The sequence below is a fragment of the Haliotis cracherodii genome, unplaced genomic scaffold (assembly GCF_022045235.1).
Source record: "Haliotis cracherodii isolate W230 unplaced genomic scaffold, xgHalCrac1.p SCAF_7, whole genome shotgun sequence".
Classification (NCBI taxonomy): domain Eukaryota; kingdom Metazoa; phylum Mollusca; class Gastropoda; order Lepetellida; family Haliotidae; genus Haliotis; species Haliotis cracherodii.
This window is the reverse complement of record NW_027266330.1, coordinates 23,702,663-23,730,645: the sequence shown is the minus strand read 5'-3', so window position 1 is coordinate 23,730,645 and position 27,983 is coordinate 23,702,663. Positions and strand designations below refer to the sequence as shown.

Here is a 27,983-nt window from a genome sequence, read left to right as displayed (position 1 = left end):
TTGACTACATAATGTTGAGGAATCAGAGCAGTGAAAGAGTTGTTGACGCAAGGGGTAAGGAAGACATTCAGCCCCTTTAGGTTCAAGCGAGTGAGCGAGTAAGTTTGGTTTTACGCCGATTTTAGCAATTTTCCAGCAATATCACAGTGGAGGACACCAGAAATGGGCTTCACACATTGTACCCATGACAGGAATCGATCCTGGGTCCTTGGCATGATGAGTGAAATCTTTAACCACGAGGCTACCCGACCGCCCCTATTTATGTTCAAGAGAAATTGAATTTTCTTTCATGGCTAAGTATTGACTACTTCATGATCTATACAACTATATGTCAATGCCCTTCTGAAAGAAGCACCTTACATATATTGACAGTAAATATTCAGGACCTGAACAGAGTTGTTTGTACCATGAGTGTGTAAGTGAGTTGGATTTAACGCCGCTTTTACCAGTATTCCAGTTATATCACAGCGTGTCAGCTAAATGTGGGAGGAAAGTCCGAAGTGATGCAGGTTTCAGACGTTTACCACTTCGGTGAAACCCACGAGCACGGGTATGGTGCTGACAAACCTAGAAACATAATCAGGGCGAAAAGGGATTCGAACCCACAATCATAGGTTTCTGGCGTGCCCAAAGGACGCAACTCTGCACAGCGAATCGCAGCGCCTTAGACGACTAGGCCAACCGTGCCCCCCCATGAAACAATGATACCATATTTGAAAACCGAGTGCTGAAAAGACAACATAAGATCCTGTCTCGTTCTATTTTATTACCTACATAATGCCAGTCCACATGTGCAATGAAACCCTTCAGTTCTACAAAGGGTCCGTGCAGTAGCCTTTCTGGCAGACAAGCCTGTGCCTCCTGAATGAACTGCGGTACTTGTAGATATTCCCACACATGCATGTATACGTAGTGTCATTATGTACCGAGTCCATATGACCTTTCAAGGTGTCCTGACGGGTGAACACTTTACCACAGACGTTACATCTGTTTCTTGGAAGATCAAACTGACAAGACAGAGCAGGATCTTTAAGATCTACTGCTTGGGTTTCTAGCCCTTCAAAGATCATGTGTTGACCAGCTATTTCTGCCAAATCAGTGTTTATACCATGCAAAGTTCCAGGTCCTGAAAACAAAAGAAACCCAGGAGTACTTTTTCTGTTGTCTTATTATAAGTCATTTGATGACAACAAACGCATTTCTTTCCAGAATCAAATTGTATTGATGAACAATAGCAAGCATCGACAAATACAAATACAAATAGTATACGTAAGAATTGTAACATTTCAGCAATGACCTTGGGTTAAAAAAAATGTTATCAAGTGCCTCCTCATGAGGGCAAGTAAATGTCTTAAAACAATTAAGTCTTGGGTAAAGATTCTATATCAATCCAAGTTTTCGCCAATTGAATATTTCCAAAATCAAGTGTGTGATCCCACAAATCAATCCTCGGAATGTCAATAAGCCTGTTATGTTTTCTCCTTTAATTTCATAACAATATTGCACAGTCAACAACCATCTTTTCATCACAATCCACATCCTTTACTTCAGAAGACAACAGAAGACTCAAATCTAAAATCCTCAGTTGTACAGCACAATGGCACATCTGGTTACTCAGAAGCATACTTTTCAGTCAACGGACTTGCACTTTTCCCGTCCGACACATGAACACCATCTGCAGTACACATACATGCATGTGTCTAACCACTTTGAGTATGGTTTAACGCCCCTTACATATTCAGCAATATCACTGTGGCGGACACCAGAAATGGGCTTCACACATTGTACCCATGTCGGGAATCGAACCCGGGTCTTCGGCGTGACGAGCGAACGCTTTAACCACTAGGCTACCCAACCATCTCTGGTGACATAGGGGATCAGGTTGTAAGGCTGTGTGACTTGGTCGATGCATGGGATCGAACCATTTGCTGCTCGTGATGTAAAGCAAAAAAAAGCCAAAACATCATTGGCAAATTCTTGAATAACATATCTAGCCTCCTCTTCACACGATCAACATCATATCTTACAACAATCTAGGCAACAAGTAAAGTCAGCTCAGTCATTCGGAACACGGAATGTCTCATGTTCCAACGGGAAGTCTGTTAGTCCACTGACGCTCCAATAACCTAGAATTACGGGACAACCTCTCCAATTTCTTGTAAGTGAAAAAGTGAGGGGCCATTTCATCAATCACAGTCTCTTTTGGTCAACAGAGTGTTTGATAGGTTCAGACTGAAAGCCTTCAATACATTTCAGCCGGTGCTGGCGAAAACCACTTCGGTATTTGTAAGTTTTCCCACACACACAGGAGAAGGTGGTCTTGCCGTGTATGGCCTCCTTGTGGGCAGTCCTATTGTCGGACCTACTGAACATCTTCCCACATTCATCACATGGGAAGGAGCGCACATAAGCCTCTGCTGCACTGAGGTCGACGGCGTTCAGGTTGCCACAAGCACCTGTCACACTGCCTGCGTTAAAGTGATCGGTAACGACAGATGTCTCCTCATCTGAAAGGAACAAAGATTGGAACTTGTATCTCTCAGTTACATGTTAATTAAAAAAAATAAAAACTTGATTTTAAAAAATTCATTGTACCTTCAAGACGTCAACTCCCATGTCTAAAACCACGATTTACATCTTAGCAATTGTAGTAAACTGCGACAGGATGTTACCAGATCGGTCAAGCACACTCTTCTTTGGTATGGTCATGTTAATGCAAGGGACAATTCCAACACTGAATACACTCCAAGGGAAACTGATTCATCCATTCCAGAAAGGCCTTATCTTTGAGAGTATCAGCACTTAACATTCCACAATAATAGACATTGTAAAGACTAGAATCTACGAGCCATGCTTGAATATCAATGCGTGAAGTATTACTGTTTCGATTTGATCGGATATGCACTTGGTTTGGAAATGTATTCTACATTTGTTTGCAGGCACTGTCAACTATTTATTAAGCCCTAGAATATACTGGCACATTTGTATCAGTGGTCATAAGCTACAAACTGAATTTAAATACAATGGAAGATGGACAGATGATAAATAGCTTAAAGAGGTCTCTCTGAGATCAATCTCAATGGCATACATTTTTTGTAAATCATTTGACGCAAATACCAAGAATGAGCACAAAAGTGAGGCTATTTCCGAATATTCATTCAAGCTCTCGTCTTGTCACCCATTATTGTGGACAACTTTGACAAAAAGAGATTGCACACATTCGTTTTCCTGCTTGATCACTACTCACACTTGCGGAAGCTTCAAAACATGGTATGGTCAGACAGCGTCACTCCATGAGACTGGAGGACAAACACTTGACATCAAAATCAGTGAAGCACCTGTAAAATATCCCCCACAACTAGTCCCTAAGAACAGATACGCAGGTTTTCCTGTGAACCCTCAACCCTGTCCGATACTTGTACTCTTTACCACATTCACATGCAAATGTTCTATGATTGTGAACTGCATTCATATGATTGGTCCTCGTCCCAGAATTAGCGAACACTTTGCCACATTCTGGACATGGCCATTCAACCTTCCGCGTCAGAGACTTTCTTTGAAGGTCATGAACTGGATACAGAGCAGTGTCTGGCAACACCAATGAACCATATTCTGCTATACTTTGGTTTGATCTCTGATAACGTTTATTGTCTGTTGCCAGTTCATGTCTTGTAATGTCGGCCATATGATGATCTCTACCCATAGACCACAAGTTCCCTGAAAGTAACAAAAAGGAAAACTCAATTTTGATGGCCAGTATCTGAAAATTGGTGCCTGCTTCTACAATTACCAAAATTATGCAACAGTTATCGGTCAAAATGCTATCAGGCGTCAAATTCTGGAAGGTTTATCCTTTTATTCCTTAAAATGACAGTCTGCGATCTTTTGGGTCGGGGGTAAGATAATGTTCAGTCCAGGAAGGTTGGCTTAAAATGGTCCTGATAATTACACTAAAATCTACTGAAAATGATGTAATGAGAAATGTTCAGTTCAGTAGACCTTAGACCTGTGAAGATCCAGGTAGAGAACAGGTCTTCAGCAGCTAATGCTTGCCTTAAGAAGCAACTTTGATTGTGTAAGAGGCAACTAACAGGATCGGGTGGTCAGGCCAGCTGACTTGGTTGATGCATGTCATCGTATCTCAATTGTGTAGACTGATGCTCATGACATCAATCACTGGATTGTCTGGCCCATACTCGAATATTTACAGACCACCGTCATATAGTGAGTGTGTGTGTGTGTGTGTGTGTGTGTGTGTGTGTGTGTGTGTGTGTGTGTGTGTGTGTGTGTGTGTGTGTGTGTGTGTGTGCGTGTGCGTGCAGCTGCCTGAACTTGTCTGGACCGATGCCGATTTATAGTGCTAGCCCTCTGAAATATAATACCGCAGTTTACCATGAATAACCCACTCAAACACAGTATACTGACTCCGAATCGACAAGTCCCTGTTTTAGTCCCTCAATGCCAAGCAATGTACAACAAGTACATCTTTCAACCTCTTTTGGTATGACGCGACAGGGGATCAAACCCTCCTCTCTCTGGCTACGCTCTACCACTAGACCATGGAGCTAGGAAAGTTCCTGTAAGTGGAATTAAACCCAGAACTTCTGCACAGTGAGTGGATGCCGTCATCCCTTGCTCCAACTTGAAAATCAAAATACCAAACATCAGGAAAGCATGGGAAGTTTAATGGAAATCATAAAAACATATTCTCATCTATATATACATAAATGCTGAAAGCACTAGTTGTCAAATGATACACCTTAATCAATGGACAAATTTGAAAGTATCACCAAAATTTCAAATTGATGTGAATATATTTATTTGTATAGAAACATTTGTGGTTGTAATTAATTCATTGACTCGGGATTCTTGTCCAACTATCATGGTTGTGCTAATTATGCTCTATATCTACAGATGGCGTGCTACAACAAAACAGGGACTGATTATGTAGGATTCAGAAGGTACTCATAGTTATTCTCTCCATTATTATAACAGACATTTTGTTTGTCACACCGTCCAGCTCCATAAAGTTCATCTGAGTGGGTGTGGTTTTACTCACATTGTACGCATGTGAGGAATCGAACCCTGGTTTACGGCTACTCCACTGCCCCAAGTTCATGAGAACATCTGAATCCATGCGTAAACCACTTCACAAACTGTCCATGTGTGACATAAACAAATAATGTCTGGGAGATAAGTCCTCATACAGGGCGAACACAGTCTATGTGTGACATTAGCAAGCAACGTTTGCGTAAGAGAAAGTGATCGTTGTAACTTATTATATTTTATTTGTTGTCCCATGAACAGATTTAATTTCACCCAGTCATCTTTCTGGATCGAATATCAAGTTGACCCCGTCATCATGTGAGGGCCAAAGAGGCATCATCCACTCGATAGAATATTTTTCAAATGGTTTGAATATTCAGTCTTCAGACAAGGTATCATTAAAGGGGAAGTGTACACGCAAAAATCACTTTCTTTCTTTTTCTAAACAAAACGCAATTTTAGAATTAGTTAGTATCTGTGTTTGAAAATATACACTCATTTTTTTTCACAGTGAAAGTAGGAAGCTCACAATAGTGTGAAAGTGATATGCCGTTATGAGGCCTTCGTTTTACGAGCGAAATAGGCCTGAGTTATCCCCCTTAGATTATGACGTAATTGGTGCCAATTCAACTGGGTCCCTGTCTATTCTCAACGCAAAAGTTATCAAGGACCAGTTTGCGGTAAAACAACATATGGTCTACGACACACTCCGGCGCAGTGGTGACTCAGCATAACACAATTCTGGCTGGCATCTGAGAGTGCTAGAATCACAAAACTGTACCTACACCACGTGAAGCGGCTCTAACAAAGCATGATGACGTCATAATGTTTATCAATTGGCACCAATGACGTCATATTGCAAGGGGCATAAGCCATGGTGTTTTGTTATGGAAATAGAACACTTGGTAAATGTGAAAAATATAAATCGTTTTAGTGCAAAAAATATGTTAATTAAATATGATGTTTTTATATTTTTGTCTATGACACTTCTATGTTAGCACTTTTAATGTGGAAAAAGTACAAGAAAAAAAGGTTCATTTCCGTGTGAACTTGCCCTTTAAGGTACCTTGATCATTAAGTCACATCTGAGACGTAGCACCATCCACAGAATAGATAATTTTCATTTAATCATAATCCTGACTTCAATGCTTTGTCTCAATACAAAGCATCATGTCAACCTTCTCGATCAACTGATATGTTGCGTCAGCCACATTATCTAAATTCAATCACCATCCTGACTTGAATGTCTAGTCTCCGAAGACTGTTGACCATCCTGACCATAATGTTTGTTTTCAGACAAAATGTCGTGCTGAACATCTTGACTGTAATGTGTAGTTTCAGGCAAATTGTCATGCTGACCATCCGGATGATCATCTTTTGTCTCGGACATAGTGTAATCTACAGCGTCGTAGTCTTGGATGCGTCCATGAGCGTCATCGCCTTCAGGCTTAGTCTCACCAGTCGTGTAATCTACAGCTTCACCACCGTCTTTTGTCTCCGCTGCATTTACAGCTTCATGAACGAGTCTATTTTCTGAAACCGTGTAATCCAATGGCCCATATTCCTCCAGCATGGCCTTGAACTGTCGGTGTCTTCCCCTTCCCTTCCCAAAGGTGATACCATGTCTACATTTAAACCTCTCCAGCCACCCTAGAGAAGCCTTGAAATCAACATGACCTCTCTGTAGTGCAATCTCCTGAGTCTTGGCCAGAAGGATACGACCAGACACCGGAACGTCATTCAAGATGGCGTTTCTATACCACTGGAGAGTTGCGTCATCCACATCTTCATACTGGACGCTTCGGAGCCGTTTACGAGTCGGATTGAAGCTGCATTCTAAGTAAGCAGTTTTGATTCTATCTGCCTGTTTTAACCACGTGGACAGAGTGTTCGGGGGGACTCCAAACTCCCTGGCTATTTGTGCCTTGGATTGCTGCCCCTTCTCCACCTCCAATAGGGCTAAGAACTTTGTTTCTAAGGATTTCACAGTCAGTTTCCTTTTCTTAGGCTCAAACACTGTCATTTGTCTTTGTAACATGCCTGTTGATAGGTCACCTGATGTATCATACAGAGTTGCTGATTGGTGGGTTGGAAGGTCACATGACGTTGTGTCAAAGTGTACCTGACAGCCTGAAACAGCAGAAATATGCAAGAGTCCATCAAAATATTCTCTTTTGGAAGGCATGATAAAATATTTCTCAAACACTTCGGTTTCACTTAGAAATTACGTTCAAAAAGTACAATTCAATTTTTTCATTTATAGGGTTGTTTTTTCTCTTTTCATGCGTAACTATAATGGATCAAACTCTTGCATATTTTTGCTCTAAATCAGGCCGTACGGTCACATTCCAGCAGTAATTATGGGGAACCATATTTCAGTGGCTGTGATGCATTTTATGGCTAAACTGTAGACACGCCCAAAGCCAAGTTCTCCCCTTTTGTACAGTTACTCTACACCTGACTGAAATACAGTCAGAGAATCGTTATTCATTCATCTCCAAACCTGACCAAGCAGTCTTTCTTAATACCTTTAATCAATTGGAGTGAGTGAGCATTGTTTTACGCCGCTTTTAGCAATATTGCAGCAATATCACGGGTGGGGAAACCAGAAATGGGCTTCACACATTGTACCCATGTGGGGGGGAATTGAACCCAGGACTTCGGCATGACGAGCAAACGCTCAAACCTCTTGGCTACCCAATATCAGCTCAACATGTAAGAAGGCAGATACACATTTGGCAAAAACACAACAAAGATTGTTTTTATCTACACAAAACACTAAGTCTCACCATCCCCCAAAAAATAATTCCAAATTATATATATTTTTTTCTGTTGGTAAACAATGTCATCCAAAAATCAACCTTTGTTTCAAAGCTTTGTTTTTGTTCATGTTCATATAGTTGTCCTTACATCTACAAAAGTATGACCAACACATAAATATACAGAGACATCTTTATTTTCACATACAACTTTGTAGAGGCAGTGAGGGTGGTATCATTCAAAACTCACGGGTTCTCCTTGTTGGTGAAAATTGGGAGTTATCATGAATCACTGAATATTTCTTATACAAATACCGTATTCGACGTAATAAGCGCTCCGCTCTAATTAGCGCCCATGGCGATATTTGCTAATATGTTGGCTAGTAAGCTATCCCATTTAGCACCCCTTCCAATTGATCAATGTACACAAGACTTATTTATTCGCGTATAATACGCACTCGTGTGTTATATGCACCTTTAATTATGGGGAATGTAATTCTGGAAAAATATATCTGTCGTACATAAACATTTCAGGCTGTCAGCATAAACCACAAAATTTAGCTTTCAACGCTGTTTTTTTCACCAAAATAATATTCGAATAAGAGCCCCCTATTCCTAATTTTGAGAGCGCCCTGGGCGCTTATTACGTGGAATACGGTAATGCATGAGTTCATGTTACAGTCTACAAGATATGGACAACAAATGCATATCATGAACATTCAGCTGATTGTTACACATTATAATGAAAAAATATACTCTTCGGCTGCAGCCTATTTGGATGTTTATGTAGGAACTTGTACTGACCGATAAAAATGTGTCAAACACTACTCACAGAAAATATATTGTTTAGTATTTTGGATGGAAATTGTGTCAAATACACAGGACTCCAGTGCCATGTAAAACCCTGAAAACTTTGATGTGAGATTTATTATGAAAACAAATTATTCATATCATGAGACCAAATGATGACATTGCACCTGACTTAACCAAGAGCAAAATACAGGGGGATGAAATAAACTATCACGTTTACCTTGGTCGCCCAAAAATCCAATGACTTCAATAGGAAAGACCTTGATAAAAATCATCCAACGACACAGGCAGTAAGGTTAAAATTGCCTCTGTATAAGATTCCTGCATGTACTCCACAAATTATATGTAAGTATGAACCTTTTCTCCTGCTATGATCAGCAGCAGGAAACAACACTGTGTCCATCATGGCTCTTGCCTAGCAATACTGTCCTTGGAAATCTTACATATGATTGCCTTGTCTGAAAGAGCTTCACCTCTACCTGCTCCTCCATATCAAGTATTATGTATCATAGGCACCAGTCTGTAACCTCAGCCACTGGTCCGAAGCCCGTGTCTAGTAAGCTAATAGTAACCAATAATAGTCCATGTAACACTACAATGAAAATGATGCAAATAGACACATTTCAGCTAATTGCCTTCTTGGTTTGAATTGGTCCTCAGGAACTGATGCTGGTCGATGGAGGCACGAAAACAGATTGGGTGATCAGGTTTCGTGACTTGGTAGATGGCATGTCATCATACCCCAACCCGTGGAGCGTTGATCACAATATCAATCACTGGATTGACTCGATATTTACACACCGCCGTGATACAGCTCGAATATTGCGGAGTGGAGCATTACACAACAGAAAACACTACACCCAAAATTAGGGGTAGCTTGTTGCAGGGTCCCCACTATTTGTAGGTGCACACTCCTTGCTTTGTCTCCAGTGCCTGTGTAAGCCTGTACGGTATTTGTAAACCTTTCCACACACACATGCAAACTCTCTCCGATCATGAATAGTCTCGATATGAAACCGTCTGGTGAGGGAGTTAGTAAAGACGCGATCGCACTGTGGGCAGGGGAAGGTGTGCTGATGCATCCCTCCACCTGGACTACTCACACCCGGGGCATATAAGTTGGCAGGGTGGTCATAGTATTCACCAAACTCAGACCCACCATAACCATGAAAACCTGAAAACAACAAAAAGTCCATCTATAGAACTTCAGTCTACCACTCTACAAGATCAGCCATGCATAGAACAAGTCAATAAGCATTATCCCATGTTACAATGTTTTAATAACGTTGAAGAAATATGAATCCATTCAATGGGTTTTTTTTCTGGAGAAACTCAAAAATATCCAAAACGATGCACCAATTTGAAGTTCAAAACAGTCAGAAGACTGACTGAGTGAGTATGGTTTACGCCACTTTTGGCAATATTCCAGCAATATAAAGGCTGGCACCAGAAATGAGTTACACACACTGTGGGAAACAAACCCAGGTCTTTGGCGTGACGAGCAACACTTTAACCACTAGGTTACCCAACCACCCCCAAACTCAAAGAAGACAGATGAATCTGTGAATTTACTGAAAATGCTTCAGTCTGACAAACAAATTTCCTTGGATAACATTCTGTGACTTAAGCCACACATCTGAAACCCACGTCTGTTTGCGCAGCTTATAATTTTACGTTAAATAACACAAGGACGTACTGAAAATGATGCTAAGAGCTATGTCCGGGACCGTAGTCTCGAGTTATGGCACAGGCTGGAACAACAATGTTTCTGTTGTCATGTCAGTTGACGGCCATCGTGATTCAATGACATGATGAACACGGAGCATGTTTTCTGATGCCTCCTAAGACCAGTCCTATACTTATAAACCTTCCCACAAGCACAGGAAAAGATGAGATGCTTATGTACAGTCTCGATATGATAAATTCTTGCAACATGATTCATGAACACTCTGTGACATTCAGGACATGGGTAGTAGGAGCCATGAGGAGAATCTCCACGAACACAACCAATCACTTGTCCTAAACTAGAGCTGAATGAACTTCCAAATTCAGCCAAACCTGAAAGTAACAAAAAGGTCTTCTCTAGTCTCCTTTACTAACAATTTTCTCAGGATGTATCAAATGAAGGATTTAACTACTGAAACGACCAAGAAAAACAGCGTTATCACTAACAACCATGGAATGCAGGAACTGATCCTTGACCGAGAAAATAATTGTAGACAGCAGGGTTTTACATTGACTTACAAAATGGGGTTCCCCTGGAACCCAAATAATTAATTTTAAGGGTCCTTGTGGGCAATATGAGGGTCCTGTAAAGTATTGAAATGGTGAAGTGTACTGTTCATTGATAATTACTTTAGAGCCTGCAATGAATCAATGATCATGTGGACCATGGTCATGACTGAACGATGAAATGACAGATGCCCTTAATTGCTCGATATGCTGTAGGTACATTATGATTTGTTTATTATTTTTCTGTGTCAATTCTCTACATTTGTGCGTCAAGTACAACCCCGGTACAGACACCTTCTGTTGACACTGTTTAGAAAAAAGAATGATGGTGAATATGGTTTCACCTCACTCTGCAGAAATATATCCCAAACGGACCACGGCAAGAATGAATGCGCTCTCCTTGTACCCATGTGACAATTCAAATCCACAACATGAAAATACACTAGAACCACATGGACATCGTCTTAGGAATAACATATTTTATAGTGTGTATAATCAGTAGTACCACTGGAAAGTGGAAAAAAAGGATCCAATCACATTCCTGTTAGTTTTTATCAGTTCCTCTGTTCACAGATTGTGACATGCTGGAGGTAGATATACACCACACAAAACCAGTTATTTTCCTAGAGAATTATACCAGTTATTTTCCTAGAGAATTATTCCTTAGGCATAAGGACACGATTTGATCAAGTTTTGAAAAAAACATTCTCCTTTATCACTGTGAATTACAAAAATATCTCCAGGACATATGAGAGCAATCAGTGAATGTTTAAGAAAATGAATTTCCATCACAGGCAGTGTAGAGCAGCATTTCCCCAGTGGTGACATAGTTCAGGTTAGGAATATATTGACTTGTGTAGACTCTTTGTCCTTTGCATTTATTTCTTGGTCCTGAGCAAGTTTTGAGGACTGAGTAAGCCATACTGGCAAAAAAACAACCCAGCTCCAGTTCCCTATTTTATATCAACCCCGCTTGAAGCACACACACTCTATTTTGCCTCTGATGCTTCTGTAGGCCAGTTCTGTATCTGTACATTTTTCCGCACACACATGTGAAAGACATTCCTTTGTGAACAGTCTCCATGTGATATTTCCGAGACATATAATTCATGAAATCACGCCCACACTCAGAGCATATGTATCTGCCAAGTCCCTGCTCAACTCCAGAACCGTACTGAGCATAGTCATGGCTGTAGACCATGGGTGAAACCCGGCCTTGAAAATCTGAAAATAAGAAATAGTTCAGTCTTCTTGACGAAATTTCCTTCTGGGCTACTGGAGGCCATAGCATTTCTACATAATGTGCTCCTGAGTTGTCAGGTTGGACAATTTAGTATTTAGGTTGAGCTGTTCACGGGTCATATCGTGCCAGGTTGGACATCTTAGCATTTTGATTGAGCTGTTCACGGATCATATTGTGCTAGGTTGGACATCTTAGCATTTTGATTGAGCTGTTCACGGATCATATTGTGCCAGGTTGGACAATTTAGCATTCAGATTGAGCTGTTCACGGATCATATTGTGCCAGGATGCACAACTTAGCATTCAGATTGAGCTGTTCACAGATCATATTGTGCCAGGTTGGACATCTTAGCATTTTGATTGAGCTGTTCACAGATCATATCGTGCCAGGTTGGACAATTTAGCATTCAGATTGAGCTGTTCACAGATCATATTATGTCTGACTGTTCTTAAGAGCTAAACATTGTGGACTCGACGTAAGATGATTTCGTAAACTTGTCCGATACTTGTAAACCCTGCCACAGACACAAGGGAAACTCATCTGTTGGTGCACAGACTCTACATGGTATTTTCTGGCCATTGAATTCATGAACACACGGTCACAATCTGGACATGGGTAAGCCCCTATGGCTGCACCATTGTATGGTGACGATTGGTGTGAAACTCGGTTTGAAATCAGATCAACTTTGTTAAATCTCCCATACTGCTGTGGATAATGAGCAGGGTCTCCGAAATGCTGATCATCACCGAAAGACCCTTCTCCATAACCCTGACAACCTGAAACCAACAAAAAGTTTTTGTTCATCCCACTCATGTCCACAGAAAGGCCAACAACAGTGAGAAATAGACACACTTCCTCAAAACTAAACCAAGGACATCACAGCACAACCAATCCTCCAACAGCAAGCAGTTGGCAATGATTCCCAAATAGAATCAACTGCACCAGCTCAGCCTAAGAAAAAAGCCTATGTTGAGACAGTCTCATGCTACACGTTCTTCATGACGAAATGGGACACCTATTAACAGTTAGTTTAAAACAGTACAACCGTATGAAAGGGATGCTAGTAAAAGACCCATCTTCATATGCCATTCATACATGTAATGCTAAGAGTGAGTGAGTGAGTGAGTGAGTGATTATGGTTTTACCCTGCTTTTAGCAATACTCCCACAATATCATGGCAGGGGAGACCAGAAATGAGCTTCAAACACTGTACCCATGTCGAGAATCGAACCCAGGTCGTTGGCATGACAAGTGAACGCTTAAGCCACTAGGCTACCTGACCGCCCCTGTAAAGCTAAGAGAACAAACAGTTGCCGACTACAGTTACAAGACAATAAGGTCAAATTTCCTCAGGACTAGTTGGCAATAACTTATAAGTAGTCAAATATTGTGTGTGGTGTCTTTATCTGTATAGGCTGACTAACAGAGTACAAATCAAACACGCACATCTCCCTCTAATTGTACAAATAATATGTCCAGCATTTCCCTTTGAGCTTGGCATTAATCTCGTCAAGCATTTACCATTTATTTCCGCTGAGATTGGTAACTAACACAGGATCCTTGGTGATAAACAAGACCAGATCTGTACTTGTAGGACTTCCCACATACACATTGAAATGTAATCTTATCGTGGATAGCTTGACGGTGATACCGTAAGCCACTGACATCTGCAAACACTTTGTCACACTTATTACATGCATGTTTTTTTTGGAATTGTTCTCTGTTCGCATCAACACTTGTTGACCACAATCTTTCTGACAACTGTGAACCCCACGGATAATAACCATGTCCCTGTTGCATTGAACTATACTGTTGCTTTTTGACATTCCCTGACTGGCCCACATTGAATTCTGAAAAAAGAAGAAGAAAACAAACTAAACATCACCACCTTTATTCTTCTTCTGAAGATCATTCTTCCAACCCATTAGGGCAGAATTCAAACATAAGCCCAAGACAGTAATTAAGGGCTTGCAGAGTTTCATAATAAGCTTGTGTCCTTCACAAAGTGTGAGAGTGAGTGAGTATGGTTTTCTGCCGCTTTAAGCAATATTCCTGCAATATCATGGCGTGGGACAACAAATGGGTTTCACACATTGTACCCATGTTGGGAATCGAACCCCGGTCTTTCGGCAAACGCTTTAACTACTAGGCTACCCGACCGCGGCCCCCTTCACAAAGACTGAGACAATGAGACAATGAGACAATGATACCCTGAACATAACACTTCAACAGCGAAGTTGACATCATCAAGCAGAACCAAGACCATATTCCGACAAAGAATCTTCAGCCCATTCTTCATAAAAGCAGGCATTTGGCATATTCAGAAGTTCAGTTCCTGCTTTGCTGTTTAGCAATAACACAGGTTTTGACATGGTTCAGTAAGCCAGGTTTGTATTTGTACACACGGCCACATACACAAGTGAAGCGCATCTGGTAATGTATGGCTTGCCTATGATTCAGCAGAGCGCCAGAATCTGCAAATGTCTTGCTGCACTGAGGGCAAGGAAACTGTTTCTTAACAAGATTTGGGATCACTAAGTCATGTCCAATCACTGCGGAGGATCCTGCTCTGTATTCCCTTTCAGGCCAAGTGTGAGAGTTGTCATAATAACTATCTAACATACCCTGCCTCGGTGCACAACCTGAAAGCAATAAAAAGCCTACATGTACCAATATCTCTTGTCACTAAGGTGAGAATCAATAAACATCATCTTAATGATTGGGAAACAATCAATCAGGTTTGGGAACATCAGGTAGGGTATTGTTGCATTTGTTGATGGGTATCTGCACTGTGTGGAACTTGATTACACACCCATAGGAGTTGGAGATCAACTTAGCCATACTGAACATGAACAGGAAACGGAAGAGGAAGCTCACAGAGCTTGAGAAAAGCTGCGTATTTGCGTAAAATACGCATAAAATAAACTGAAATATGCCGACAAATCGAATCCTAGCGTATCAAATACACTATTGAAATAAAACTAATGTGTATATAAATAAAACGATTGCGTATGTGACAGATCATCTTCAAAATAAGTCTTTGAGTTGTTGACAAAATATACAAGTAGTACTGGTGACATCGACAAATAGTTCATTAAGAGAGAGTATTGCATTCTGTCTGCACTATTGGCCACTTGTTTAAGGTAAGCATGGTTTTACGCCGCTTTAAGCAATATTCCATCAATATCACAATGGGGACACCAGAAATGTGACTTCACACATTGTACCATGTGGGGAATATACAAGAGAACACTTTAACCACCAGGCTACCCTACCCTACCCCACCAACCTGGTGGGTTCAGAATTTTCAGTTCAGGGATGGTCGACTCAAGATTTTGTACAAATTTATATTGTTATTTCACAATCATCAGTTGAAACAGTTCTACAGAGGCATCACAACACAAACAGCGAATGATAACCAACCTTTCCATGAACACAATTCGGTCACCCATAAAAAGGAAAGCATACAAAACAGTCTGTGTGGATTTCCTCGTAGGGAACAAACTCGAGAGGAACAGCGTGGGTGCTGTAGGGCCTCCCAGACATCTTTGCTCGCTTGAAGCGATTCAGAACTTGTTTGTGGGCTAGACAAAGTTTCAATGGATGAACACCGGGAACATCGGTCAAAACGTTGACATGGAACAATTCCAGCAGTTCTGGCAGGAATTTTCTTTTCTTAGGGCCACCGTCCGCTAGCTTCCCACATATTCGACACAGTCTCTTCAACATAAAGTTGTGGTATTTGAAACTATGGCCAGCAACTGAAGAACAATGGAAAGGCCATTGTCAGTGTTACAGTAACGAATACACAAGGCACAGAAGCAGTCATATGGGTAGAAAGTCTACAAATTATCTTTCCCTTCCACATCACAACCTAAAAGTAATGTTTCTCTCTTCAAGACAAGCTTATCTGGCTTAACATCAACATGTAATCTGAACCAGACTTAACAAGCATTACCCTCTCATGCAATTATTATCACAATTCTTAGAGCATCAGTTGTTTCCCACAGCAGGATGCGAATCTATAACCAGCATCAATCTTCTATGGTGCACTGGAGCCTATTTCAAAACTTGAGTCTATAACAATATGCCCACTTCACACAGCCTAATTCGCCATATACACTCATATTCTTTAACCCGTATCTGCAAAAATTGATTTCGTATAAAGTTCACAGGGGTATCTACACCTGTCCGTATCTTTATACTTCGGATACGCTCAACACGTTTTTCTCAATCCCAGACCGGATCTGCATATGGTATAGCCCATTGTGACGTCACATTATATTGTGAACCCCATAAAAATTCCCTTTTTGAACGAATGTTACATGGGCTACGTGTGGACACACGTGGAAACCACTACGGGAGGTGCAAACAGTGCATGTCACAGATGCTAAAGCAGACAGGTGTGATCCCTGCTGAATACGACTGAAGGCATTTGGACTGTTGGTAGATATTACTGTGACAACCACCGAGTGACCCTGGTTCTTGATACCACAGTGTATGTAAATAATACTTGACCCAGTGAACGTTCTTTTCAATGTCAAACGGTAAGATATTCAGTTGAATTACTCGAAGTGGATCTATCAAAATTACAGCATTACACCAAGCAATCAATCATATCATAGAATCTTTTCAAACTGGGTCTTATCATTCCTTGAAATACTGACTACACGGCTCAAGTTCAGAGTGCAGGCAAGTCCCTCAGATATTTGTATCAGTCGCTCCCAGTACTCTCACGGGAGGTGCATTAAATTGTGGTACTCAACATGTCGATCCTCATTAAAACATCGCTTTCACATAGGTTCTTTACAACTGTAGTCTCCAATTATCTTCATTCATCATGAAATATTCATATTAAATCCGCCATACCAAAATCCTGACATGTGTTTACGCTCAATAAAGATCCATGTCCTAATTCACTATAGAAGTCATATTTCACTGATGTGTGTTATCGGATACAAAGGGTGTATGAAATTGTAACTCATAAGCAGTAAATCAGGTATTAGTAGATTATCATATATCAAAAGTATTAGATAACAACACTTACATACAGCACCACATCTGACCTCTTATGTATAAACTATATTTTCAGACATTATCCCCTTGTTGGGATGATCATTTCTACATCACAATATTACCCAGATAATTCAAAAACACTTAAGAGACGATGCATGTCAATGTTTCAAGTTCAAAGACTCATTATTTAAGAACCCCAAACAAATAATACATACACATAATTGGTCAAATATGGTCAACAATAGTCAATATTTAGCCACTGAGACATATATTACATACCTATCTGTTCACTAGTGCATGTTCAATAACCCTATGTGTTTCTCAGGTCAAGGAAAAATATGCAAAATAAGTGAATAACTGAATCTACAAAACTGTTATGTATAAGCTGGGATAGCTTATGTGAGAAGAGCCATGTCAATCGACTTACATATCACTAATTTGATGAAACGCATTATTTTTTAACTTGGCATATTGATCCTAATAGATGGTCTACTTTTCTTTAATTTCACCAACACCGTGGTTCCATGTTTGACACAGTATCGATACAACATAAAGACATTGATTGTTAGATGTGTGCCACTGTGTAACGTTTGGCCGACAAGCTGTGGTTCGGACTGCCATTGATGGTCACTATCCATTTTCCACTAATATTTTTTCATTAATAAATGAGCAATGAAAAGAAATTGATTAGAAATTTCGGTATAATTGCAAGGGTAGGGAAATAAAAATAAGATCATAGTTAATCAGAACCACAACTTTCCAAGGCCTTATCACCTTCATAATCCTAGACGACCAATCAACTACAACAGGTGATTCAAGATAATCTACTTGGGAAGAAAGAACCAAATTCATCCATATCTTGCAGACTTTATTCACAAAGCAATGCATGTGTGTTCATATGTAACAGTTAAGGGTTCTATTTCACTTTAAATCCAGGGTCATTACCAAATTTCATACACTGAACAAAAAGGGTTAGGGATCGTCAATATTTTTTAAATTTTATTTTTTTATAGTGAAGACTGAGCACACATTTTCATAGACATCCCCCAAAATATGCATGATCCCTACCATTTTTGTTCAAAATATACAAAATTTGTTATCATGAAATCTGCTTTACATTACTCATAACAATTCCATAAATTTTGCATCATTAAAAATGACCACTAAAATGGAAATAAAAAGTCATTTTGAGAAGAAAAAAAGAAAAACACTTGAAAATGCAACACTGGCAGGAGACTAATAGATCCAGATATTAATGAAATAAAACCCTGAATAATTCATGTTTTAAATACTGTGTCAAATATGGTACGCCTGTTGTCAAGAACTTATTTTGCAGTATTTTACCAATGTTTTTGACCTGGTCTATTGTTGATGAGCTTGAGGACGTCCTAGCCCAGGCCACAGTTGAATCAGGAAGCCAGTGTGTGGACTTACCTTGTGATGCCAGGAACCACGCCCCCTTCATCGCTGTACTGTGGCACTGGGTGTGTCAACATGGCAAGTGACAAGACTGATAAAACGGTGGAAACTGCTACCTAAACTATTTCACTTATGCCTGAAATATTGTGTGTTTAAACTGTAAACCAGCATCGATTTACCGAAAAGTCTCAAGTTTTCCACACGTATATGAATCCGTCTTGTCACTGGCCGAAGTAGTGCATGTGTGTACATAACTAAGTATGGTGCTTAACGATTACCATTTATGACGACATTGCACCAAAATTGATATTTATTGATAACAACAAACATTATTACTGAATTCAAAATTTATAAAGAAATGTTTTTGACAGAGCTGGGTCATTAACATCTTTTGTTGAGAACAATCACTGACTTGCAATAAGCAAATACAACAAATGCAAATACATTTCTTTAGTCCAGTTGACATCTTTCATGGAGAAGAAGTGCTGACTTGCCATAACCAAAAAAATGCAAATACATTTCATTAGTCCAGTATCACGCTTGCTTTCTTCTGACATTTCAATCAGTACTTAAGCATTAGAAATTAGAAATCTAATGTAGAGCCTGAGGTAATCCTTACACAACAAACGATACAAAACACATCCTTGATAACGTTCTGAAACTTACCTAACTATATCAATATTCAAACGCTACCAAATTTTAAGTTCTCAACTAATGTCAATGACCAAACTCAGTACAAAAACAAACTGCTGGCAATGCTAACAACATAACTGGGCATCAAAATCCATCAGGAATAATCGCGAAAATGTTTTTGGCTAAGTCTACAAAAGGACATAAGGTAAGGTGGTACATTTAATCACAAGACAGATTTCAATTGATATTTTCCAGAAAAAAATTTATTAGATAAATATGATTTCCTAAATGTTTTCACAAACAATGTCACAGAATATATATTCTGAAAACAGGAGGTTGTGAATCGATTTATATCTATCATCCATTCACAATCTGTTAATATACTGAGTACCAGTTATGCAAATATCCAAGCAGATATGTACCGGTCAAGAAATGTGTGTTGTGCATCTTTAAGTGCACCCTCGATTATCCAGCTTATCATACCTCCATTACACAATAACATTCAGCAGGCCTACCAATGAAAACTGACAAGACTGCAACAGAAAAGTGTCATATGCCTACAATACACAGGGGATAGGCAACATAAAATAATGAGAATGTAACCAAAAACTAAGATACAGCATCATAAAGAGACCATGCTGCCAAAAAACTTGGTCACAGCAGTCTTCCAAACTATCATTCACTGAACAAGAAGGAAGTTGACAGTCATAATCATGAAGTTCAACAAACAGTGAGTAAATGTACATCTTACAGTACCAACATTCTAGATGCTGTATTACCGCTGAAAGATGTACATTTACCCACTGTTTGTTGATCCTCATCAAATGACACCTTGTTCTACACATGCCTAGTTTGGAAGGCTGCAGTTCTTGAGTGAATGTGATTTAACGCCGCTTTTAACAGTATTCCAGTTATATCACGGCGTGTCACTGTCAGCTTAATGTGGGAGGAAAGCCCGAAAGTGATGCAGGTCTCAGACGTTTACCACTTCGGTGAAACCCACGAGCACAGGTATGGTGCTGACAAACCTAGAAACATAATCAGGGCGAACCAGAATTTGAACCCACAATCATAGGTTTCTGGCTTGTCCAAGGGACGCAACTCTGCACAGCAAATCGCAGCTCCTTAGACGACTGGGCCAACCATGCGCCCGCTATGGTCTGTGTGCTTCAGTGCTGCTGTTTCCATGTTTTCAGCAGCATGCTCTCAGATTTATGATGCTGTTTCTCAGTTTTTTTAAATATGTTCTCATTATATCATTTTTATACCAATCCTTGTGTATTGTAGACATATGATGGTGTCTTGTTGCAGACTGTCGGTTTCCATTGGATGGCTATGTTTACACAAAAGTCCTGTGACCAGTTTTGGTGTTTGTCCCCTTAAAATATTGTGGATCTGATTAATAAAATTTCAAAATCATGAATGTTAGGAAGGCAAATTATAAATATATACACGCACAAGTTCAAGATGAACCTCCATCATGGTACCTACTTGGGCGATTTGGTACAAATACAATCATTTGAATCAGAAAGGATTCACTGCAAACATAAACCAACAGGACTAAGACATGCAGTTTTCTTGTTGACCCTTCACATACTAGAAAAAACACCCTTTTGAACGAAATGTTCTTAATATATCTTTTCCATATTTCAGAATACAGCTCTACCACATACTTTTGCAATTAAAGAAGAGTGAGTGGGATTAACCAGGACTGATCATATCACAGGATCTTGTGATGCAGTCAATGAACAAAGGTAAAATTGTGTAGCCAGATCACCATTGATCTACTTTACAACAAACAGGACTAAGATTAAATTTGCACACAAATCCTTGCGGCTAAAAACACTTGGTTGACGCACTCCAACCCACATGGCAAACCATGAACTGTGCCTGGGTTTCCCATGAATGAGCTAACATTAATTTAGCTTACCGATTCCACTCCTCACATCACTGCAACAGGCATATATCTAGGATTCAAAATTAAGAGCCTTTGGCAGGAAAATTGGGGAAATAATGTTTGTTCAAAATAGGAATTTTTAAAAGTTCAAATTTTTCTCAATTTAGACATACACTAACAATGAACTTCAATACAATAATGTGTAACTAAGTATTTACATCCTCTTACCCTTTCTTGGTCTGGTTATGAGTAAAATTCAAATATAAATTGCCTTCCTAATTCATACCTATCCATATAACTACAATAATTTGGTAAGTTGTGAGCATGGCCAGCAGTTTCTTGAGGATGAAAAACTGAAAAATATAATCACCATCATTTCCATAATCTGCATCGTTGTCATCACAATCTTCGTCTTGTTCTTGAAAAACTAAAAAGTCATCTGCACTTTGGTCACCATGATGAACTTGACTAGTACTGGGTTCGGCGTAATCTGGCACATGTGGAACGTTTTGATGGAAGGACGATGATGAAGAACCGGGTGATTGAGAATGTGATGATTGTGGATGAGAGAGTCGATCTAGAGCTGCTTGGGACGTTTGCGTATGAGGTACATCTGATGAATAATCTATTTGCATGTATGGAGTCTCTTTCTTTGGCACAACATCATCGGGATCATGGTCTAGTTCTATTTCTATTAAATCTGGATCTTCTGGTTCTTGTTTCACATTCACTGGAGAGTCATTTTTGGATTTTGATTGTGTGTTTGGAGATGGACGTGGACTGATTTGAGGTTGTGAGCGACGATGAAGTGGAGATCTGGGTCTTGGAGACTCAGAAAAAGAAGTCCTACGATTTTTAGAAGGTGGTTGTGACACTGATATTTCTTGATGTCTCTTGGATGGAAATGACACAGGTGTAGAATGCTGCATGGCGGACATATTATTTGAATCGTAATTGTCATTTTCTTGAGGCATTAATGTACGGTCCACATCAAACACAGAGAGTTTTAATGTCTTACATTCACTCTTTGATATCATGCTAGCATTTGACGACACACCGTCCACTTTAAACGTTAGTTTGTTTGAGCGCAACACAACCTGCACACTGGCATCTTGCGTTGTGCCGTACGAGTTCACGGATGCCGGAAACTCTACGTTTGACCTCTGTCCCTTCTGAAGAGTTGAAAAGACATTACACAACTCCACAGGAATTGTGAATTCCAGAGTTTCGATGAACATGATTGATTATGTCGGAATATAACACGTAGAAATATCACAAAATGCTTTCAATGTTAGTAATCTTGAGCGCTTAGATCGGTGGTTGATCACATGTATAGATAACACCGCATGTTGAGCTTTGCCGCCAAGCAGGTGCGCGGAATGTCGAAACAAAAGCCTCAGCTAAATCACCTGTTTTCGCTCCAATGCAAACACAATACATACAGTAACTTCGCCCGTTTGCTTCTTAGTGTAGTGTTCATGCAGGTTTTCATCGAAAGATCTTCTGTTAATGTGCAATCCAGCTGCACAAGTGCTCTTCGATTTTCTGGAAAATTCTCAACAATGGCGGATTCATCTTCTTGACCGGCTTTTCCTCATGTACTATTCCCCGCGCGACACATTACAGTTATACTATTGGTTTTGAAGTCGTCTGCCGATTTATGTCACAGTGTCCTGCAATACGCGTGTATATATAATAATCATAACTGTCATTCTTGTGATGTCAAATATAAACATTTGTATGCATGCTTCTTCAGCTGAATATATATTTTATAGCCCCGTCATTTGATAATCGGTAGGGAATGGTGGGGATGAGTTTCTTAAAATAATTTGTTCTTTAAAAAAGATTTTACCCACAAAAGTAAATTGTTCGCTTTACAACATTGATGTCCTGAAATAAATTCTTAAAAAGTAACTTGTTCGGATCCTTGCACTGAATATAAAAACTTGTTTTGAGGCAGTAAACGAACAAAAGCATACTAAGCCCCTGTTCACAAGCACACAGTTACAAGTATATACATTAATAAATAAATTTGTCAAGTTATAAAGGTTGTAAATAGTGCATATAAACACAAATACATACAAACGTTAATATGCAAGGTCTGCACATCTTCGCCTAGTCTAGTGTATTTTTGCACATATTTATATTTGCCTCGTTTCTTTTCTTGTCATATGAACCCATGGCAAAAATACCTAAGCGAGCAGCTGGATTGTGCTGATTGGGGAGAGGGACCGCTGCAGTTGAGAATTCAGCTGAAGAATCTTACCAGCTTACTTACTTACTTGTCCAGCTTTGTGTTTAACATCCACGGGTTTGACATACTTGATGTGTCTTTCCAAGAAATTCTTGGAGCTCTGGCACTGATGATAAAATGTTTCTTTCTTCATTTGGAATGTTTCAATCCATTGCTGCTCATCAAACCTAAATGCCCGTATTACATACGTTTTATGTGGATTCAGTCAGGAGAATTTGTAATCGTTACACTTCAGAAATCGTCGTCAGGTGTGTTAGGTGAAATTTATTACACAGAGCTACAGATGAGCTTTTGGATATTTGGGTATTTTACCTCGGGGTCGGGGTGTTTGTTGTTTTACGCCGCACACAGCAATATTCCAGCTATATGACGGCGGTCTGTAAATAATCGAGTCTGGACTAGACAATCCAGTGATTGACATCATGAGCATCGATCCACGCAATTGGGATCGATGACATGCATCAACCAAGTCAGCCAGCCTGACCACCCGATCCCGTTAGTCGCCTTTTACGACAAGCATAGTCACCTTTTACGGCAAGCATGGGTTGCTGAAGACCTATTCTACCCCGGTATCTTCACGGGTCGGGGGTTGGGGGTGATTTTGATAGGGTATCCACGGGTTTTAGAGGGTATACAATTTATTTATACCCACATTTGGGTATTAAACTTAAAAACCTGTTTCGTAACGATCCTTGTAAATCATTCGACAATATTCCAGCTATATGACGGCGGTCTGTAAATGATCGAGTCAGGATCAGACAATCCTGTGATTTGTCATCATGAGTATCGATCCACAAAATTGGGATACGATGACACGCATCAACCAAGTCAGAGAGCCTGACCACCCGATCCTGTTTGTCGCCAAGTATGGGTCCCTGAAGACCTATTTTACACCTAATCTTCACTGATATTACTGAGCGTAAAGAACTAAACCTACACCTCACACGTCTCTAGATTTTTTGGTGTGTGTAATATTTTGGAGAAACGGTCTAGCGTTGTTTTGTTGTTTCTATTACAGGGTGGATGCAGATAATCAGTACTGTCCAAGAGCAAATAATGAAACTATTGTAATTGTCACGGTAACCCTGTGTTTACTAACGGAGATATGTCAGGGCAATGTCTTATGCAGTATGTACGAGTTTGATAAATACATTCATATGACTATGCCAAAATACATATTTCGTGTTTTAGGATATTGGGGAGTCTTATTTGCCATAGGTTTCTGGCGTGCCCAAGGGATGCAACTCTGCACAGCGAATCGCGGCGCCTTAGACGACTGGGCCACCCATGTCCCCGCGATGGCGACGAAGAAAGATGTAACATTTCAGGCGAAGTATGGATCGCCTGCTTCACAATGCTACACGATAGTTTGTAATGTTGTTGTCTTTTGCTCACCGCCTTCGTGGACTTGTGGTAGAGCGTCCGCCCGGAGAGTGAGTGAGTGACTGAGTATGGTTTTACGCCGCTTTTAGCAATATTCCAGCAATATCACGGCGGGGGACACCAGAATTGGGCTTCACACATTGTACCCATGTCGGGAATCGAACCTGGGTCGTCTGCGTGACGAGCGAACGCTTTAACCACTAGGCTACCCGACCTCCGCCCGGAGAGCGGAAGGTCCGGGGTTCGATTTCCAGCCGCGTCATACCAAAAGACGTTAAAAGATGGAACTTGTTGTTACCCTGTCTGGCGCTCAGCATTAAGAGGCTAAAACAAGGACTGGTCGGCTCGGAGTCAGTATACTGTGTCTGAGTGGGGTATTCATGTTAAACTGCGGCATGGTATCTCAGTGGGCTAGCACTATAAATCGGCATCAGTCCGGACTTGTACAAGGAGGCACACACACACGTGCGTGCACGGCGCTGCATGTAAGTGCAATACTCTTGATCGCCACGTTAAACCCCATTTCACCGCACCTTGTAATGTTTTTTGTAGAACTCTGACTCACATTTGTATGACTTGAATATCCACATGATCATGACAAATAAAGATAATAAATAATTCATAATTACTGTTCAGAATTTCGTCTTTCGTCGTGACGTATACTAGAGGATATTCATGGGTGTGAAGCTAAGGTTTGAATTCTTACGCCTTAAAGTAAGTGATTGAGTATGGTTTTACGCCGCTTTTAGCAATATTCCAGCAATATCACTGCGGTGGACACCAGAAATGGGCTTCACACATTGTACCCATGTCGGGAATCGAACCCGGGTCTTCGGCGTGACGAGCGAACGCTTTAACCGCTAGGCTACCCGACCGCCCCCTTACGCCTTAAAAGACCATCGGGTTAATTGTATTCGACACACACACCAAGATTTGTCATTTCAGAGCTGTAGAAGCAAGTGGCTGAGAACGCATCATGTTCTGAATATCCGTCTAGAACACTTAAAGGGCGTTATAAAAGTGTCACATCACCAGAGCGGATAAAAAACGCTTTGAAAATGTTCTGGGTCAAGAACATCAGCTTTCAGAGTATTTTCAGAACACACGGACGCGTCCTGAAAGTGTTACATCCATGGGTTCTGTCTCGTGTCGTGAAGTAGAACACTTAGGTTTAGTGTGCTTGAAATAGATCAAATTGCTTGTACTATAGTTTCTATAGTACGCAGTCACAAATACGCTAAGGATCTCAAAAAATGTATTTGTGGCTTGGGGAAACGTCTTGTGCACACCTCAGCCACGTTAAATGTATGCGAGTGGACTTCTTTGTTCTTCTTTTGTCTTTAGTACGTCCCCCAACCCCCCACCCCTTGCCTTTCTTTGTCTCTATGGAGATTTCTACCCAGGGTTTGCTCTTTCCGCAGATACCATATTGTTAGGGGTTTTGGTTGGTTGGTTGGTTTGTTGTTTAACGCCGCACTCAGCAATATTCCAGCTATATGACGGCGGTCTGTAAATAATCGAGTCTGGACCAGACAATCCAGTGATTGATATCATGAGCATCGATCCACGCAATTGGGATCGACGACATGTATCAACCAAGTCAGCGAGCCTGACCACACGATCCCACCCGTTAGTCGCCTTTTACGACAAGCATAGTCACCTTTTACGGCAAGCATGGGTTGATGACGACCTATTCTACCCCGGAATCTTCACGGGTCGTTAGGGGTTTTGACATTGGTCTTTAAGTGTGAGGGGTTACTTATATTTTTTCATAACTTCAAATGGCTATTAAGTCATTATTTTGGTAGTTTTGATTTATTTAGTGATGCTGTGGAATGCACATTTCCAAGGGCTCTCCATATATCCTTAACACATGGTAAGGTTTCCCAAAGGGGTCACGTGACCATCCCCTAATGCATTATGGTCGGAAATTACGTTTGAACCCGGTTTGGACCTGCAGGGGATATGTGTAACAACACATTTCAAACACAGATCAGTTTTGCATAAACATGATCAATGGTATATCGAAGACTGGTTTGGTTCAGTGATAGTCAAACAGTTCTTCCACGGATTTACCCACCTGGGCAAACGAAAATAAGGTGAGGTGAGGTGAAATGGTGTTTGACGTCGCGTCCAAGATTATTGCACTTATATAGCGACGTGCATGTACGTGTGTGTGTTTGTGTGGCTGCTTGTACTAGTCCGGACTGATGCCGATTTATAGTGCTAGCTCACTGAGATACCATGCCGCAGTTTAACATGAATACCCCACTCAGACACAGTATACTGACTCCGAGCCGACCAGTCCTTGTTTTAGCCCCTTAATGCCGAGCGCCAGACAGGGTAACAACAAGTACCATCTTTTAACGTCTTTTGGTATGACGCGGCCGGGGATCGAACCCCGGACCTTCCGCTCTCCGGGCGGACGCTCTGCCACTAGACAACGGAGGCGGTCGCAAAAGAAAATAAGGTGGCCAGTATATGCATAAAGATTCAGAGTGACAAAACCAATCTCCACAAGACTGTATGACAAGCGTGATGACTTAAACTTTCCACTAGTCAACTTTCCCTTTATGTCAAGCAATATTTCCAGGAGCTCTGCAATTGGTGTTTACATTTTGCAATTGGTGTTTACATTTCATACCATTTGATGTCAGTCGAGCGTGTTGTTCTACGAAGATTTCAAAGAGCGTCAGAAGATTCTTGCTCCAAAGTTACATGCCCTTTGTAAAGTTTTGAAAAAACGCATTATGTTAAATTTGTGGATGACATTTTTAAATTTGAAGCACCAGTGACCAAAATGGTGTCCGATGCATTTCCATATTTTCACTTGTACCATGTGTTCCGGGTGACACGTGCTTATGATATATAGCTGCAATCGTACAATAGACTCTGCCTTCAGCATGTGGCATGTGGTCAACGCGTGCAACCCATGCTTGCCGTAAAAGGTGACTAGGCATGTCGTGAAAGGCGACTGACGGGATCTGGTGTCCAGGATGGCTGACTTGGTTGATGCACGTCACCGTATCCCAATTGCGTAGATCGATGCTCCTGATGCCAATCACTGGATTGTCTGGTCCAGACTCGATTATTTACAGACTGTCATCATATAGCTGGAATATTGCTGAGTGCGGCGTTAAACAACAAACAAACAAATTCTCAGGTAAGTGACTGTTCGAAATGTGACTCTGTTCATCCAGCAGTGAATGGGTACCAGGCAGGATAAGATGATGAGAATGAAAATCGGGTGCACACTGATACAGTGACCGGGGTAATAATTTAGCGCTTTGA

General features: G+C 40.6%; 1 protein-coding gene across 3 annotated transcripts in view; it reads right to left on the bottom strand.

The window, feature by feature from the left end:
- Nucleotides 1-22,639, bottom strand: part of LOC139447679 (zinc finger and SCAN domain-containing protein 26-like) — a 92,543-nt gene extending 69,904 nt beyond the window's left edge. For 2 of the 3 annotated variants that reach the window (XM_071229109.1, XM_071229107.1), the window contains exon 1: nucleotides 21,426-22,639. In XM_071229109.1, the coding sequence (XP_071085210.1) occupies nucleotides 21,426-22,293 (868 nt within the window). In that variant the 5' untranslated portion in view covers nucleotides 22,294-22,639. Of the gene's footprint in view, nucleotides 1-5,932; nucleotides 7,177-21,425 lie in introns of those variants that run through there. The other variant, XM_071229108.1, reaches the window with a different exon arrangement.
- Nucleotides 22,640-27,983: the final 5,344 nt, after the last annotated feature.